This window comes from Enhydra lutris, unplaced genomic scaffold (assembly GCF_002288905.1).
Source record: "Enhydra lutris kenyoni isolate GAN:26980312 unplaced genomic scaffold, ASM228890v2 scaffoldscaffold63, whole genome shotgun sequence".
In the NCBI taxonomy this organism is placed as follows: Eukaryota; Metazoa; Chordata; class Mammalia; order Carnivora; family Mustelidae; genus Enhydra; species Enhydra lutris.
In genome coordinates this window covers 4215277-4233852 of record NW_019154147.1, presented here as the reverse complement: position 1 = coordinate 4233852, position 18576 = coordinate 4215277, and the positions used below count along the sequence as shown (strand labels likewise).

The window sequence follows — 18576 nt, the reverse complement described above, 5'->3', positions numbered from 1 at the left end:
AGATTATTTTTCCTACATAATTATCACCTGAGTGCTTTTTAATGAGCTAAAATGTCTTACTTTTCAACTAAAAGCAAAGAATATACAGTATACTTGAGTTATACTGAAGTAATAACAACTTCATTTAAGAAAATAGGTTTGACCCAAAACTCAGTGCAAGTGGCGAAGTTGACCATGACTGTACAGTATCTGCAAGGAAAAAAAAAAAACAACAAAACAAACCACGACACTCAGATGACACCGGCCGACGGTGCCCAAAGCAAACCAAACAACAGAAAAAGGGTCGGAAATAAAACCTCGGAAAAAAAAAAACAAAACTTCCAACATTGAATTCTGTTCCATAAATAAGTACAAATTGAAATTGAACTGTGAAGCAAGAAAAATGACCATGTTAACAGTTACCAAACTAGTTCTAGCATTGGAGACAAAAGAAGAGGAATGTTGGAACCTGTTGATAAATGAGAAATGAAGTTTCCAGTTTTAGGATGAGAAAATTGAGGCATGCAGGACTTTTGCATATGGATATATATATATTTTATATATATATTATATATAATATGTACAGTCTAGCTATAAAACTTTGATGTGTATAGAAGCTGTCTTCAATGAAAAAAATTGAACATTCAGAAGAAATTCCTGAGATAGGGTTTGTGACATGGGCCACTGAGAAAAAAAATCCGTGGTTGGGTCCTAGAGGTGTTATAGTCTATCCCTGTTGAGACTGAAATTAACCCACAGACAGGCAGTGTCGCCACCACCGTCTTTCCTTGCCTGGGCAAGGGGTAGCACCATTGTGAAGGGAACTGTGTATCACTCCCGCGTGAAGAGAGGAGGGAATACTTAGAAACAGTATTGCTGCTAAGAACGCTGTAGTGTGCACCAAATTCCTTCTTGGTTCTTCCAGACAACAGATGAAGAGCACCGCAGGCTGACCGTAGAACACCCAGGTGGGCGAGGTGGGAAGGCTGGGAGGCGGGCCGGGTCACTAGGTGTACTCTTTCCTGGGCTGCTCGTCGGTCGTACACTTATCAGTCATCTCCTGGCAGAAGTCCACGGTCACCGTCTGGCTCCTGGATTCCAGAGCAGGCGCCCTCTCTGAGAAGGTTCCCGGCTCAGCGCCCTCCGGCCTCCTGGAAGTACAGTTCTCCGGGGCGCCGCCGCCGGAGGCCCAGGGAGGCCCGGGCGGAGCGGCCGCGGGCTCCAAGCAGCAGGGCGCGCCTTCCCCCACGGCGCACTGCGAGGCGGCCAGGTTCTGCTCGACGCCCAGAGGTGCGGGGTTAATACTGGAGGCTGTAGGGAGGCCCATGGGTCTGAGGACGGGGCAGTACCGGTGCAGGGCCTGGATCTGCTCAGGGCTCTGGATGTCGCGGCAGACTTCCTGGGAAAGGCAGGAGAAGTTGTCCAGCAGCTCCCCCATGCAGGCTTTCAGTTGGTTCCTCTCTGACAACAGCTTCTCTTTCTCACACACCTGGACAACAGAGGAAGGAAAAAAAAAAAAAAAGGCCCCATGAAACCTGAACGGGAAGACAGAAGCCCTGGTTTCTGGGGGATTTCCAGCTTCCATTCCTGCATTTGGTATGACAGGGTCACTCATGAATGACGGACGAGGCTGGGATCTAGGAACCTACAAGACGTGTATTCAAGGAGCCTGGACACGAGTTTCCTATCTGAGTAGCCTATCCAGGTGTGCCATGTGCCTGACGCCTCCCCCGGGGCAGCTCTCCATCCCTCTCTGGGGTCTGGCAAGCGACCAGCAACATTCCCACCAACCAGAGGACTGCGGGGCCTCCAGGCTCCGGTTTCCTGGAATTGAGGGTTTGTAGAGCACCAGTTAGAAAACTCTCAGTCCCAAACTTTGTTGTTGAAAAATCTCCCCCAGTGTATTAGGCTGCCATTTTTGAAAGTCAGAAATTGGCCGATTCCAACTTTATGACATTTTGGGAAAAGGCAATGGGGTGGGGGCAGGGGGAAGACCGGTGGTTGCCAGGGATGGGGGTGGGGGAGAGGGATGGACAGGTGGAGCACAGAGCACGTTTAGGGGAGTGAAATTACTCATTGTACAGTCGCTGTGGATGCATTGTCCAAATCCGCACACCATACCACACCAAGAGTGAGCCCTGACACAAATTTTGGACTCCGGTGATTACCCTGTGAGGATTCAGGCTCCCCCCAGTCAGGTGGGAGGTGTCGATAACGGGGGAGGAGGTGAGTGTGTAGGGGCAAGGGGCAGGGACATTCAGTTTTGCTGTGAACCAAAAACTTCTCTAAAAAGAAGTCTATTGAAAACAAATAAACACAAATCACAACAACAAAGAGCAGCTGTGGACAATTTCCCATGGTTCACTCAAACCTCAGCAGGCTTTCCGGCCTCTGCGGCGGACAGACAGACGGAACACAGAGGGTCCTCTCGGGGACAGGGGGCTGCGCAGCGCGTCTGGGGTTCGGGCTCTCCCTGCACACGCGAGGGGCCGACAGAGGCGCGGAGACGAGCCCTAGCCCACGAGCCTGGGGTTCCGAGATGTCGTCCTCCAAGAAAATCGCACATAAGCTCTTATGTCCCTAAAATCCACCATCTCGTCAGAGAGACGAGTTTCGCTGCTGAGGGGAGGCTGCTGGAGGTGTCACCCCAGCTCTCTCCGCGGGGAGCGAAGATGTGGAGGCGCACGAGGTGCACGCAAAGAGAAGAGGCAACCGGACATCACCCCCAGAGGGGAGGGGAGAACGGAGCTGGGCGGGGTGGGGGGAGGGGAGCGAAAGGAGGAGAGAGAAGCAGACACAGGAGGTGGGGGCTCCGACACGGTTGCTGCGCGTGCTGCTCACGAACGCAATCTGGCAGGCAGCGTGGGCGTGTGTGTCGGAGACAGAGATTTACACCGGGAAAGGGCACCTGCTAAAATATTTATAAATTTATCAAGAAAACATGTTTTAAAAATGAAAAATAAACAGATGTACAAGTGCAAGTTGAGAGAAATACATTATGCAAGTTTGCAAAAGCTGAGTGGCGTGTCGCAGGCACCGTGGGCGTGGGGAGGACTGCGCATGCGCTGGAGACGCGCGGGGCCGACCGGACGGGTCTGTCCCCGCCTGCCAGCGCCAGCCCGGCACCCGGACCAGGTAAGCGGGCACCGCACCGCGGCCAGAGGGCGGTGGATGAGAAACGAAGCGCAGCCGGGAGGTCTCGTCGTGAAAAAACTCTTACCGTTTGTGGCCGCGCAACCTGGGGGCCTGCAACTGGGAGGCCACACCACCCAGGCCCAGGAGGGTCATTTCAGTCCCCATTCTGCCACTGACCCCCTACTGAGGTCCCAAGGGTCCAGGGCCACTCTTAGGGAGAGGAGAATGAACTGCCGTGGGGACAGTGTTTTGGCTCTCCACAGGAAAGGTAGTTAGAAACGCAGGCCCTGGTTATAGGAGTGAAGCTCTAAGTAAAGACAGTTGGACACTGATGAGCACACGAGTCTGTCAGTCAGTGGGGAAACGCGGACTGTTATCGAAGGGGTTCCCAAAACTGGGGGCTGGAGATGTAGGAGATGCCCTCTGCGTTTTTCAGCTGAACAGTATCAGCAAAGTCCTTTAGATATCTGCCTGGTGTGTGCTTTAGACTATTATTTGTTGTTTATTGTTACTAGACTTCACTATCCATATTGCAAAGTTTTACTGAAAGAATTCTAATTATAAAATCAGGCATTCCTTAAACATGGGTGACAAGAATCGTTCTACTTCCTGGAGAGGGCCGCAGGGCCGAATGACCCCGGGCGTGTGTTCAACGCCCCGGTGCTTGTACTCCTCAGGCTCAGCCTTGCTGGGTCCCCACAGAAGCCCAGCACGCTTTAGAAGACCCACATTCACCAGCCACAGTGTCTTGCTTCCTTACGTCGCTTACATGCAAACGGTTGTTGCTGTTAAAGCAACATTAAAGAAAAATTTGGACAGAAGGGATTTGTAATCCCCCAACCCAGTCACAATTTCAAATACATTTCAAGGCAAAAGACATTTCCGGAGAGGCCCCCTGGGGCTGCACTGGTGAGACTGAGAGATGATCCGGTCACTGTCTTTGTTGTGAGGAATCTACCATCTGGGCCAAAGGCTTGGGGAGACAGACACACACTTAGATGAGGCGAGTCTGCTATGATAACCACAAAGCCAGAGGTCAGATCGGGGCTCCCGGGGTAGGTGCTCAGCCTCACCGGAGACTCAGGAAAGGGATTTCCTCAAGAGGGGACAGTAACTTGATTCTTAAAGGATGAAGGATGAAGTCAGAAAAGAAAATGTTTGAAGACTGTCCAAAGTAGAGGGGAGACAGCAGAGGCACAGACAGAAGCAGAAACAGCGGGTGGCAGGAAGTGCAAAGTGCTGGACATTGGGGTCAAGTTGGAGGACAGGAGTGGAAGGTGATGCTGGAGGTAATTACTGACTAACTTGCACAAGCAAGCACAGATGTCTTGCTGGGAAGCTTGGGCTTTATTTTGCCGGCAAGCGGAGCCACTGTGAGGAGCAGGTTTCCCCTGATGGATGGGAGTTAATTAAAAGGAAAAAAGACCCTGAGGTCCAAGACTACCTTGAAAACAGGTAATATTTACTCATACTTCTCTCTCTCTCTTTTTTTTTAAAGATTTTATTTGTTTATTTGACACAGAGGGAGAGAGAGAGAGAGAGATCACAAGCAGGCAGAGAGGCAGGCAGAGAGAGAGGAGGAAGCAGGCTCACTGCTGAGCAGAGAGCCCGAAGCGGGGCTCGATCCCAGGACCCTGAGATCATGACCCGAGCCGAAGGCAGAGGCTTAACCCACTGAGCCACCCAGGCGCCCCTCATACTTCTCTTTTCTTTTTAAAAGATTTATTTATTTGACAGACAGAGATCACAAGTAGGCAGTGAGGCAGGCGGGGGGTGAGAGTGGGGGGGAGGGAAGCAGGATCCCTGCTGAGCAGAGAGGCCGATGCAATGCAGGGCCTGATCCGAGGACCCTGAGATCATGACCTGAGCCGAAGACAGGCTTAACCCACCGAGACACCCAGGTGCCCCTACTCATATTTTTCAAATGCTTTATCTTGCTCTTAGGGTCTCATCAGGATGGTGGCCTACCATGACGCAAAGCATCACCATGTATAGTCCGAGGACCTGAGCTTAGATCATAAGCACATCACTGGCCTCTCTCTTCTTCAGCCTGACAATGGACCCAGCATCTAAGATGTTTCCAGTATTTGGCTAGCAGAAAGGTCGAGCTGCATGAGACTGCACTGGTTGCCTTCAAAGCTAAGTCAGGAGCCCGAGGGGCCCTGGATTTACTTCCTGTAGCTTAAGCTTGCTCACCAAGGGGAAGGGGGAACTGAGGTCCCAGTGAGGGAAGACTGGGAGATGGGGGCTTGTTCCCTGAGACAAAATACTCTCAGGCCCAGGGAAGAGTTGCGAGCCACTTGGAGGCAGAATTGCAATCAAGGACCCTGGGGCTGCGAGGGACTTCAGGTGTCCTATCTGGATTCTACGTTCTCCTGTGGGAGGCAGGAGAAATCGGTGGTGAACATACAAGATCTGGGTTTGCATTCAAGCTCTGCCACGTAGTGGGGAGCTGGTAAATCTCTCTGCACGCGCTTCCTCCTCTGTAAATGGAGGGAAAACAGAACCTAAGTCACAGGGTGGATGTGGGGATTAAAGGCGATCATTTATAAAGATATCTGAGAATAACACCCAGTCCACACATGTATGCAATAAATGTTAGCTACTAGTAACTCCCTCTATACCCAGGGAGGCTGAAGGGTACGTATACAATGCTGGCACACATAACTGCAGAGAGAAGGCTCTTACTTTTGCGGAGAAACTTGTCTCAAAATAAACTCAAAAACTCCCTGAATGGTGACCCTTCTCTGCATGTCTTTCGCCTTTACCACCACAGCCTTGCACGAGTCCTGCTCCCTCCAGGTTGCTGACAGCAACAATGAGGTCAACTCACCAATTTGCGGATTTCACATTCTAAATTCTGAATACAGTCCAGTTTCCTCTTGCGGCAGCGCTGGGCCGCGATGCGGTTCTTGCTGCGCCGCCGGACGTCGTGAATGAACTCTAACTGTTCTGAGGTTAGCTTGTGCATCTTAATCATCATCTGGAAATCGTTCCTCGGAAGATCTGTGATTTGATCTACAGGAAACGGAAGTTTGACCTGAAACCAAAACAGCAGAATATGATTATGGTGGTTGGATTTTAGTGTGAATTCCAGTGGGCAGAACATCTTAAAAAAAAAAAAAAAAGTAAAACCTCATTTTTAAGATGACCAGGTAGGATGGAAGCTACTGAAAGCAAGTGGTGATTAAATCTTGTCTTAGATACAAATCAGATGTCATATTTAGAGAGTCAAACAGAATGTGAACACACAAATTATAATGTGGTTATCACTCCTGGGATTTCTGGAGCAAATAGCATGGGAGATAGTGGAAAATGTGGACTTTTTCACTGTTAGAATTTTGTAAGAAAGGCTATATAGTTAGTTGAAACCCACTCCTGTAGATCCTCAACTCAGCAAGAGAACAATTTACAGACAGACATCATCTAAGGAATTGTCTGAAACACTTGAATGAGGAGAGCACAACACACCTCGAAGAGGCTGGAAAGACGAAAAAACCAGCGTGATTTTCAGTGACACGGCATAACGAGATGCAGCGGCAGAACTCAGGAAGTCTACATCGGGGTGGACTAAGAGTTGGATGTGGGCTTTAGTCCGTTCACCAGACCTCAGGCTGGTTACCTTACTTCTCCGGGCCTCAGTCTCCTCATCTGCAGAATGGGGCAGGCTTCTGAACTGCATAGGACTATACAAACTTGGACACTTGGGCAGACTGTGTTTTCCAAAACTACAATGGTCATCCCATCTCACATTTTCTTTTCTAACGTGATATTGACATTTCCTTGTCCGGAGGCAGGATGCACATTCCTGCCCCTGGATCACCACCATGCGGTAGAAGTCACAGCATGTGCCTTGAGGCTGGGTCATAAAGGGGGCTGCAGCTTCCTCTTGGGCTTCTCAGGCTGCTCTCTCTGGAGGAAAGCAGCTGCCAGCCTACAGGACTCCCAAGCAGCCCCAGGCCCGTGTGGAGAACAACTGAGACCTGAGGCCAACAACCAGCATTAGCTGGCCAGTCAGTGCTCGAACCACCCTGACGTGGACTCTGCAGGCCCCGTCAAACCTCCATGGATGCAAGGCCCAGCCCCTGACTTCAGCCTCATGAGGTATCCCAAGCCGGCTGTGCTCAGATGGGCCAGTCCTGAGTTCCTGCCCCACAGAAAGGTCTTAACCGAGTTAAGCCGCGGAGTCTGGGGGTCATTTGTTACGCTGCGGTGATAACTGATGCAGATACTGTCAGCAGCAAGATTCCAACTTCCAGACTCTTGACAAAGACGAATAAGCATTATCCAAGGAGAGGAAATGCGTCTCTGGAGGGATGGATCTGTGTCCTCCTTATATTCTGTCAAGTGCACAGGCCTGGATCTTCAGCACTGCCCTCTCCAAGACTCTTGTTGGTGATGCAGGGACTTCGGGGTTCGGTTCTGGTCCTGTTTCAGAAAAGGAAGTTTGCGCGTTGCTTGGCTAACAAAGTGTCCGTGTCTGGGACTCATTCACTTAGCGCTTGTTGACATCAGCGTCTGCTTTCGGCGGACCAGCAGATGGCGCTCTAAACCTACACTTCCTTCAGTGCCCGCCCAGCGCTGTCCAATGCAAACAAGCGCCGTGATTTCCCATTTCTAGCAGCCACATTAAAGGGAGTGAAAGGAAACAACTGAAATTCATTTTAATAGTATATTTAGTTGAGTCCAATAGGTCCACCATATTTCAACATGTAATTAATATAAACATTATTGAGATGGTTTGCTTTTTTGGCACTACATTCTCAAAACTGGAAGCGTTTTTTGCACTTAGCACAATTCAGAACGAGGCCCATTTCTAGGGCTCGATAGCCACGTGTGGCTGCTACACTGGACAGCACAGCTCTAGGAGACAGAACAAATGGGACACAGTGAACCGGAAACGAGAAAAACAGGAGGGTCCGGGTTTAACTGATCAAAATATTTTCGGGTGCAGAAACCAAGCCCTCGTTAATATTCAGCAGCTGCCGTGTTATGTCTGCGTTGCTCAAGGGAGTCAGATGAAGATACTCTATTCTGAGCTCAGGCTTTTGCTTTGATTGCATCAGATGCAGGAAGCCGGGTCTAGATCCCAGCATTTATGGCTAGTTAATCCCCAGGCACAAAGGCAGTCACACTGCACGATCATTTGACTGTGGCTGGATGCAGTTGCTTTATCAGGTTCCTTCATAGCTCTGAGCCTGTGACATTTGCTGAGGGCTCCCAGTGGCTGCTCTGATTCAACTTTCAACTTCTGCCCGGTGAATTGTGTCCCATGACACCTGTACAGTTTTGGCCCAAGAAAGCAAACTCGCCACAGCACACATTCCTCCACACTCAGCTCAGCCCTGCTCTCACTGCTGAAGGCGGGCAGCCAGGGAAAGCCAGCAGGCTTTGTCCATGGGCTGTGTTTGCACAGGGCTTATAATGATCCGAAGAATGTTTGATTTCCCTTTCTACCCTTTGGATAACAAACAGACACTCCAATCCTGGACAGTGCCTGACTCACATGGAGATCAGCCTGGCGGGGACACGGACGTTTCCACACCAGGCAGAAGCCTTGTTTGCCCACAGAGATTGCAGCACCACGGGGCCTCGGGCAGGCTCTCCTTCCGCCCACCACAAAGCAAGGCGGCTTCTGCTCTAAATCCTGTTTACTTCGCTTCCCAAAGAATATGTACCTACGGTTCGGGCCACAGGGAAAGTCAAAAGGCCTTCTAGACCGAGAGCTACTGTATTTAAAATCATCCAGACAGTGAATATGAAACACCAGGGAAACAGAACAGAGGTTGACAGGAAAAGGAAAAATCAACAAAGCTCGTTTCAAAGTCCTTGAAGCAAAGGCCGTATAAAGTTTCGGTAGAGCTGTTGCAACTCCAGCTGCTTTTTAAAGAGGTCAAAGGAAAAGAAAATAGTCAGCTATAGATCTTCTTCCATGGGAAAGAAACTGCACGGCTGACCACTCTTTTCCTTTCTAATAGGCTCTGTTCACAAGGGAGAGCTTACACTGACTACCAAGAGGAAGTCCAGAAGGGTTCTTGGGATGGAACAATGGTGAACTTGACCATGACTCTTTCTCATTTGCAGAGTAGTAAGTTCCAAGCCAGTGGACATCTTCCCCGGAGATAAAGAGCAGCCACAGACCCCCTTATGGAGTGGGGAGAATAGTCCATTCTCAAACTTGCAGGCCCCCAAGACTCCCCAAATGGGGCTCAAAAGTCAGCGAATGCACCTCAGCCTTCGAAGGTTCAAACACTTCAAGAGGGTGGAGGCTCTTCTTCTGGAGAATTCTTCTAACCCAAATAGGCCCTATAGGGCTTACCATCTTATTTACTGCCCCTCCACACACTTCTTCTTCCTGGGTTTTACTTCTCAGCAGTGGTTTCATTGTCACTCACTGGACTCTCAGAAACAGTGCGAAACACTCAGCCTAACAAGAGGAAACGTCCTGCCGGCTCCCACCACCACCTGTCTGAACGCTGGCCTGCACCTGCTGCCGGCTACCAGACCCACAGGAAGCGCAGCCCATCAGGCATCTGAGGCTAAGCACGCCGCACAGCAGGGGAAGGGCCCGTGCAGCTGAGGGTACTGATTTCTCACGGGTGCTGCCCCCTACCCCCACTTCGGTTTTCAGCTGGGACTCCGAAAGTCAGGCGCAGCCACTGAGTCAGCAAGGCAAGGGCGCCAACAGGGCCCTGTGCATGGTTGGCTACTGTTGATTTGCTAGTCTCTCTCCTCGGCCCTCTGGAGCAGGACTGGAAGAACAGGACAGAGAGCTTTCCTGCCCAGTCCCAGGACCAGACTGCTAAGTGGGGCCCAGAGTGGGGTTAGACCTTCTGGGGGCTCCAGCTTAGGAGCACCTGGTGAAATGGGGGGTTGCGGCAGGGTGCTGAGGGACCTCTGGCCCCAGGGGCCAGCAAAAGGTGGGAGAAAGTGGTAACGTCTGGATGGTAAGTGAAATCGAAATACTCCTCCTCCAGGGCCTGGGCAGGGTTGCTGAGGGAGCCTGGGGAGCCAGCGCCTCGTCTCGCCCCACAGAGATCCGTTGTTCCACTTCTCTCCTTACCAACAACCATCCTGCTCTGCAGCCAGAATGACCCTTTGCTTCCAGTTTAACAAAAATACCATTAAAAATTACATAAGAAATATAACTTCTTGCAGAAAATTCAAATAGGAGACGAAAGAGGAGAAAAAATTCCCACCCCCTCCCCCCTCAGACAATGGCGGTCTTGCTCCCAGGGACTCCCCGGAGACTCTGTTTCCTCTGCAGCTTTTGTACAGGGTTGTAAGCAGACCACACATCACCATGCCCCTTACCACATTTCACTTGCCTGGAGCTGCCGGTTTGCTGAACGGGAGCTACTGGAGAAGGACAGAGATGCAAAGGTTGCAGGAAAAGCTGAAAACAAGCATTTCCTCTAGAAATCCCAGCCGAAGCCGGTTTGCGAATCTTCTTTCCTACCTCCTTTCTTGGTTTCATTACCAGATGTTGAATAGAAGCAGCGAGAGTCGGATCATGCTAACAGTACCCTGAGGCTCAATGCCCTTAACACCTGTGTTCTTACAAGACCCTGGGAGCTCTGTCCTTCCTCACAGGAGGGAGCAAGACCCCACTGGGCTGCTGATTCAGTGCTGTGGGCAGGCGGACTACCAGGTCCGTGCTAGATGGACGCCCGAGACAGAATCACCCATCTCCACTAAGAAACATTTCCTGCAAAATTGTCCTTCTACCCTCTATTCTCACGGTCCACTTTACAATGCAGGACACCTGGGATTTAGTCGTACTGCTATTAATTAGCTGTGTGACCTCAAGCCAGTCTTTCATTCTCTCCGTCCCGAAGTTCTTTGAGGATCCGTGAGAGAGGAAGATAATAGATACCCTACTTAGCTTACAGGATGGCTCCGAAGAATAAAATTGGGTAACAGATGGAGAAAGTGCTTTGAAAGGTCTGAACTGCCTGATAGATATGAGGTATTATTAATTCTGTTGATTAGCCCTTTCTTTGTCACATGGTTTCTTCTTCCAGACAGACAGTACACATTGGAATTCCAGATGCTGGGAACATCTTTCTAGACCACACAAGAGCGTTGTTCTAATTAGAAATGCGGCCGACGTCTACGCTGCCTTGCGAAGTTTTCTTTTTATTAAGCAGACCAATCAGAGGCATTTTAAGAAAGATGCCTGATTCAATGAACCACAAAAAAAGACTATAAAAATTTTACATACAACATATGTCTGGGAGATGGCATGTGGGTGGAAGAGTGAGAGTCAGACACGGCTCTTCCATTTTATTACACGTCAGACATTATTTCTCCTAGCTTCCACACACACGCATCAACACAAACGTACACACGTCGTCACTCGTGAACGCTTTATCCCTCGTGAACGCTTTATCCCTCCTGACATGAAATGTGTTAATAGAGCAGGTCCAACTCATCGATCCTTTTGGCCATGCAAATTGTCTTTCTAGTGCTTCCTTACTAAAACCTACAATTAATTAGAAATGCTTGTGGTATAAAACCATCCCACAAAGAAGGTTACTCCTTGGGAAATACTTGTGACTTGTCTATAATTTTCACATTGTAAAAATGAACCTGTACACCAAAATGAGGTACCATTTCACATGCACTAGTATGGCGAAAATAAAAAGCTGGACAGTGACAAGTGCTGGCGAGGGCATGGAGAAACAGGAACCCCTGGGGGGCGCCTGGGTGTCTCAGTCTGTTAATCGGCTGCATTTGGCTCTGGTAATGGTCCCAGGGTCCTGGGATCAAGTTCTGCATCAGGTTCCCTGCTCAGCTGGGAGTCTGCGTCTCCCTCTACCCCTTCCCCCACTCATGCTCTCTCTCTCTCTCTCTCTGTCAAATAAATAAAATCTCAAAAACAAAACAAAACAAAATGGGAGCCCTTGTGCACTGCTGGTGGGAATGTCAAATGGGGCCATTACCTTGGAAGACAGTCTGGTAGTTTCTCAAAAGGTTAAACATATTGTTATCACATGAGTTAGCGATTCTACCGTTACATATGTAATGAAGAGAACCGAAAAACTGTGTCTACAAAACACTTACACACCAATGATAAGAGTCAAAAAGAGGAAACCATACAAACGCCCTTCAGCCGATGAACGGATCAACAAAGTGCCCTATGTCCGCAAGGTAGACGATTATTCCGCAATAAAAAAGAACAATTCACCGATATATGGTGGACCCGCTGGTACATCAGTGGCAAGGATGAACCTCGAAAACATTATGCCCGGTGAAAGAAGCCAGACGCAAGAGGCCACGCAGCCTAAGATCCCATTGTTATGAAATGTTCAGAAGAGGCAAGTCTTTAGAGATAGAAGGTAGATCAGTGTTTGCCTGGGGTTTGGGAAGGACAGTGAGGAGCGCCTGGGAATGGGGATGGTGTTTCTTCTTGGGGTGATTAAAATGTCCTGGAATTAGAGTGGAGATGGTTCACACCTTTGTGAATCATTGAAAAATCCCTGAATAATTCACTTTTAACGGGTAAATTTTATGGTGTGTGAATTGTATCTCAATTAAAATCATGACCCTGTGTGAGATATACATACATAAAATTCAGACATTACAGAGGTACACAGAATGAAACTTTCCTTATATTCCTCCCCAACGTTGCCTCCTATTTTTATCTTACTCTCCATACTGCCTTTTTAGTCATATGTATATTTACAAAGCAAATTAGAACCTTGTTATACATACTGTTTTGTTACTTTTTCTACTTAATATGACCTGTTCATATTTTTCACCATTGGAAGTAAGACAAAAATTCCCAAACTGATTTTTTAAGTAATATAGCAAACCCAAAAGTCATTTAGAAAAAGATGGATAACTTGAGTGCATGAAACTTAAACATTTCAGTATGGGGGAAAAAATGCCATAAATAAAAAGACATAGTAGGAGAAAATATGGGAAACATTTCTAAGAAAAGGTTAATATTCCTGTATTAGGGACCAAGGATCCTACAAACTGATTTAAAGATGAACACCACAAGAGAAAAATGGGCAAAGATGTCAAGTGGCAAGTCAGAGAAAGGGAAATAGAAGTGGCACATACACACGAGAAAAGACGTCAGCCTCGTCAGTTGTTATCTTTTACCCAGCAGATGGGCAAAATTTAAAAGGACTGGTTACAGCCAGTGCTGGCAAGAACAGGGGGGAACGGACATCCATAAATTGCTGAAGGATACAACCTTTTGGGGAAGTAGGCAGTATTTCACAGATCAGCATCACCTTTAACCCACTTAGGGAATTCTAACCCACAAAAATAAAAGCACCACTACTGAGTATGTTCACAAAAATGTTTATTGCAGCAATTTTTATAAGAAGGGAAAAAAACTGGAAACACCTGGACTGTCACTTGGTAGACGGTAGCTAGGGTAGCTATGGTTAGCTATGGTTAGCTATCAGCTGTGCTGTGTGGGGCCTGTGCATAGTAAGGAAGTATGATTTAACCTGATGTGACGGACCTAGAGGCATGCACACAGTAGAACAGCTCTGTGAAGGAAGCTAGTTCAACAGTAAATGCCACTAAACTAAAACTCAGACCCCCAGAGGTGCAAATATGTGTTTCTGTGTTGTTGCAGACCCAGAGAGAGCCTCTTAAATTTGGTCTGTTAGGGGCTGCGTAAGCGGTGTTTGATTGTTTCAAAGAAGAAAGTAATTTTAAAGAGGTGATTGTTGAGGAAGGATAATATTGTGCTCATTGAAGCTCTCTTCAAAGCTAGGGGACTGTGAAAAAGGATGAGAGAGGTCAGAATCGATGAGATGGTGTAACAAGAGCACTTTACCGGCTGTTAGGAATGCTGATATTTTCTTTTGAGCTAACATTTTGGCTCCTGACTGAGGTGGAGGAAGAGAGGCTGGGAAGGAGCCCGGCTCCAGTGTCTGTCTGGAGCACTGGACAGGTGCCTGGTCGGAGGGGAGAACTCTGGTTTCTGACTCCAGTGTCTCCCTGGGCTTCATGCAGAAGGGGAGTCACCCGGCCTTCTCCGAAGAGCAGATCAGGGCAGGACTCAGACCAACAGAGGCTGGCCTCTTCCGGATCAGTTCAGGAAAACGAGGGATAGTTCACGTTGTGAATAAAGGATTTGCCTTCAGTGTTATTACTGGGGACCATACTTCCACTGGGGTCAAAGAAACTCCTGGAAGAAAATTATTAACCCAAAGAGGAACAGTCATGCTGGGTCTCTGAGACCTAATCTCTACTCTAGGAAAACTAAAATGTCAAACTGGGAAGAAGTTTACCTTTATTCTACCAACCCTGTTCAAAATGCCCTTCTGCGGGGGGCTAAATGTGATTCTTGAAACAGTACAGAGCTCTGGTAAAGGTTCCTGCTTTCAGTGTTTAGAAATGCAAAGAGCATTTTTTTTTTTAAAGTTAAAGTAAAAATATTTTTAAAGCACTGGCATTTTTCATGAAATTTTTTATAGGTTGAATGAAGTTTCCTTTTGACTGGTTCGTTTAGAATTGAGACGTTCTAAAGGTAGACAAGTGATGTTGCCCAAACACCCAGGAAAAACACACATGCTCTTGTTGGTGGCATTTCATTTGAAGAAGTGACTTTAAACTCTCTTTTGGGATATGAGAGAGATAAAAGGAGATGATCAGAAACTGACAGTTCCTCGAACATATGCAAATGTCATGACAACACAATCCCTTCAGCTTAATGGTGGGAGGCTCCTCTTCGGGTAGAGACAAAGACAAAGACATTTGTCCTTTTCTCCAGACACCACTCCTCGGCAAGATAAATCATTACGCTGATGAACTTGACCCAGGGACTAGGTTTCTGCATCAGGGGGGCTTAGGAACAATGTCAGGGGGAATAAAAAAAGAAAACCTCACCTAAGTTATGATGAGAGGAAGAGAAACGAGTGAGGGAAGAGAGAGCACAAGGTTGCACTGTTTTCACAAAAACTCAGTCCTCTCAGCTCAGGGGGGCACAGATGCCACTTGCCTGGGGCACTAGGCACAACCCAAACCGAGGGGACAGGGTGTACTCAGACAGGAAGAGTTCCCATTCAAATTTCCTTTGTAATTTCTTTGAGCTACATGAAATCCTTCCAGTACGTTTCTGTCCTCCTCCATTTTCCCCCAGGCAGTCACAGACCAGCCCGAGCGGCTCGCTAGCAACACCAGGAAATGACCACGGGGCATCTCTGCAGTTGGCATGGGGAGCTTTGGGATCTACTTTCAAAACACGCCCTAACTAAAACCTCATGTGCTTCTTGCCAATCTCACAGAGGCTGAATCCCCCGCACGTGGCTCTGTGAAAAGGCACCTAACCCCGTGCGGCATTTCTGCTGTCTGGTTGGGTTACCGTCCCTGCTTTACGGGCGCCGAGGTCCTGGGAGCGTGGAAGCGGACGGAGGGCGCTGGCCTGGTGAGGGCCGGGCTTCCTCTCCTCCTGCGGTTTTCAGGCAAGCAGCTCTGAGCAGGGGCCTCTCCCCGGGTCTGCTCCTGCTGCTCCCGAGGCTCCCGAGGCGGGCCTGAGACCCAGGTGGCAATTCTCAGGTTGGCTCCTTTTCAATCAGCCAGACAGTGCCAGATCATGACACAAGACTCCCTTAGATCTTTGCAGGGGACTTTCATGCTACAGCGGGGAAAGGGAAGCAGAGGGGGCGTCTATTCTTTCTCCTCAGCCATGGGAGTGTTGCTCATAATGTGGCTGGTGGGTTCCCGCTCCGTCTCCCGGCATTGGTACGGGGGATGGAGCCTTTGGGAATTTTTATCTATAGATCGTGAGAAGGTACTTTGCTTTCAGGGTGAGCAGAAACAGCTACTCACCCCCATTCCTCCTCTCATCATTAGTGGGGAGCTGGGAAAACGATCCACTGCACAGTTAGGTACGCCTGACCAGGGTGCTTCTGCAGGGTCCTGGGACCGTGATGGACGGGGAGCAGTTTGTTGCCTGCACTGCCATGGACAAGGGATGGCCCCGGGGACTCCTGCTGACAAGGAAAACTTAAGGGGTGCTGCACCAGCACCTGCTATTGTGGGTCTGTCTAGTGTCAATCAATCAGTTTTGAAAGTGATTCTCCGTTTTCTTTCACCCTGGAGGGTGATGAGTACGGCACCCTTTCAAAGCAGGTGGAGAAGGAGAAAGGGGGAGAGCTGAGGTACCCGAACACACCCTTCATGCATTGGACTGAATGTTTTTTAGTAAACAGCTTGCCTCTGCTTGTTGAGTACCGAAACCTAGATCAAACTTCAAGTGCCTTCCAGGACAAAAGTAGCTAATTTGGAATGACTGAAACATCCTGCCTCTGTGGATGGGAAAGCAGTCCCATTCCTGGAACCTTTAATCTGGGAGTGGTGGGGCAGCAGGTAGAGTCCAGATAAAGGACCGCAAGAGTGGATCACATGCTTGAATTCATGCGGGTTCCCTACCTCCTGGCCCCTGTCCTGCACGGGACACGACTCACTGTCTGCTTCCGAGAACGATCCGGATTCGTCGCTGGAGTTGGTTCCATAAGACTGCTCACATTTAATTTGGGGTCGGACTTGGTTGTACATTCCATCTCCCATCAGGCCTGGTTCCTGATGTTCTGTGGCTAGGAATCTGGCTCCCTGGGAACAGGGCGAGGAGGAGAACTCGCAGAGAGGGAGGCTGCAGGGCGAGCCCCCGCTCCCGTCCTCTGCGTAGGAATAGGAGGAGCATGAGCTGGAAGTCCTGGTCCTGGTCTCCAAAGGGGGCGAGCGAGGGCAGACTTTGATTGGCACCGGGCAGCTAGTGTTGGGCCGTATCCTTCCTGGCAAATGGTCAGCCATCAGCCCACCGTGGGAGTAGGCCTGTGAGCTGGGGAGGGACTGGCCAGCCCCCACCCACAGACCCTTTGGCACCGGCTCGGAGAGGTCTTTGTCCAAACTGCTTACCCCAGAATACGAATGCACCGCAGTGCTCACTTGGTCACAAGCGCTCGAGGAGAAGATCACACTTCTCCGGTCCAGCTCTCCTTCCTGTTTACAGAGAGCCTCCAACCCAGGCCCCTTGAGGGGCGACCCCATGGTGAAGTTGGACACGTCCTTCTGGCCCAGGTGAGGCTGTCCGTAATTCCCCGGGAAAGGGGCATAGTCAGTTTTAAGGTCACCCTGAGTGATCCCCTTGTCAAAAGGGCACGCCGAACTCCTGGCAAAGTGCTGCTGAGAGGTACTGGGCAAGCCAGACAACTCCACACTATTTTTTATGCTGAACAGAGACCTTAAACAGGAGGGGGAGGACACGCTCCTGGATCTCTCCAGGCAGGTGGCCCCGGCGGTGGGGGCGGGGCCGGGGGCGGGGCTGGGCTGTTTCCGGTCCATTTCGAGGTCCCCGGCTCTGTCCTTGCTGTCAGGCTCGTCCCCGGACAGGCAGAGCGTGATGCTCTCTTCCTCGTTCTCTTCACTGGGCGGCTCACTTTTAATCTGCCCCACGGCAAGCCCCGGCTTGAGGCTGTTGCTAGAGTTCTCTTCACTGAATGTGCTTGCAAAACCTGAGGTACTGTGTGACGATGCGTTATAGACATTCTTGGTACATGCAAGCTGGTACTTCTTGTATCTGGGGTACTGCGTCAACGCGTCCTTCTCGGAGCTCTCCTTGTTGTCGGCCGGCACATCGGACTCGGGCAGCAGCGCTTCCTCCTTCTCGGCTACGGGGATGGTGGTGGCCTCAAAGCTGATGGGCTCTGGAAGCATCTGGTCCCTGGGGCACGCCATCTTGGCCGTCTCGGAGTCCATCGTCTCCTCTTCTTCCTCCTCCTCCTCTCCCGCGGAGTTCTCGCGGTCCTCTTGCGGGCGCGGGCACGCAGCGTCCTTCCGGCACACGAACAGGCCATCCTCACTGTTCAGGAGCTGCGTCTGCAGGAAGCTGAAGCAGGAGTCCTCCAGGTTATGCATGCGCAGGAACTCAGCACAGCGGATGACCTCGCGGATGTTTTCTCTGCTGAGTAATAGCTTGGCGGTGTAGGCAAACTGTAACAGAGGCCCAAAGCCCCTGGCCGTGACCTGCAAAACAAACAGGGAAATTGCCGACGTTACCATCAGCGTGGCTATTGTCCCGAATCCCTCAACTGAAGCAGGGTAACCAGACAGTGCTAATGTCCCAGAATAAAGACTGCAAGGGAGCAGTTAATCTCGCACTGGGTCAGCAGTGATTCCGCTTCCAATAATTAGTGCCTGTCTCGTGCGTGCCTCCGCACTCCATCGCCCCGCACACGGCACTGAAAATCACCAGGGTCCAGTGGCTCCGCAAGGTGACAACCGGCTCAGTGTTGACGCTAATGAAATATCCTGGCAAAAATACATGGTAATGATGGGAAGCCTATTAATTTCCCTCCCAGTCACACCCGTGGAGAGCCCTTCTAGTAAGGAGAGGCGTGACACTTGTGGCTCGCTCGAGCCAAAGAAAGCGTTCTGTTTTTTTCTTGTCCACCGCGAAACTGGCAATATGGCCTGTTAAAACCTGAAAGT

At 49.7% G+C, this 18576-nt stretch overlaps 1 protein-coding gene across 1 annotated transcript in view; it reads right to left on the bottom strand.

The window, feature by feature from the left end:
* Positions 1 to 579: 579 nt before the first annotated feature.
* LOC111158770 (BTB domain and CNC homolog 2) overlaps positions 580 to 18576 on the bottom strand; it is a 142503-nt gene continuing 124506 nt past the window's right edge. The window contains exons 3-5 of the mRNA XM_022521034.1: positions 16519 to 18111; positions 5948 to 6154; positions 580 to 1468 (exon numbers count right to left, since the gene is read on the bottom strand). Coding sequence (XP_022376742.1) covers positions 986 to 1468; positions 5948 to 6154; positions 16519 to 18111 — 2283 coding nt within the window. The 3' untranslated portion in view covers positions 580 to 985. The remainder of the gene's footprint in view (positions 1469 to 5947; positions 6155 to 16518; positions 18112 to 18576) is intronic.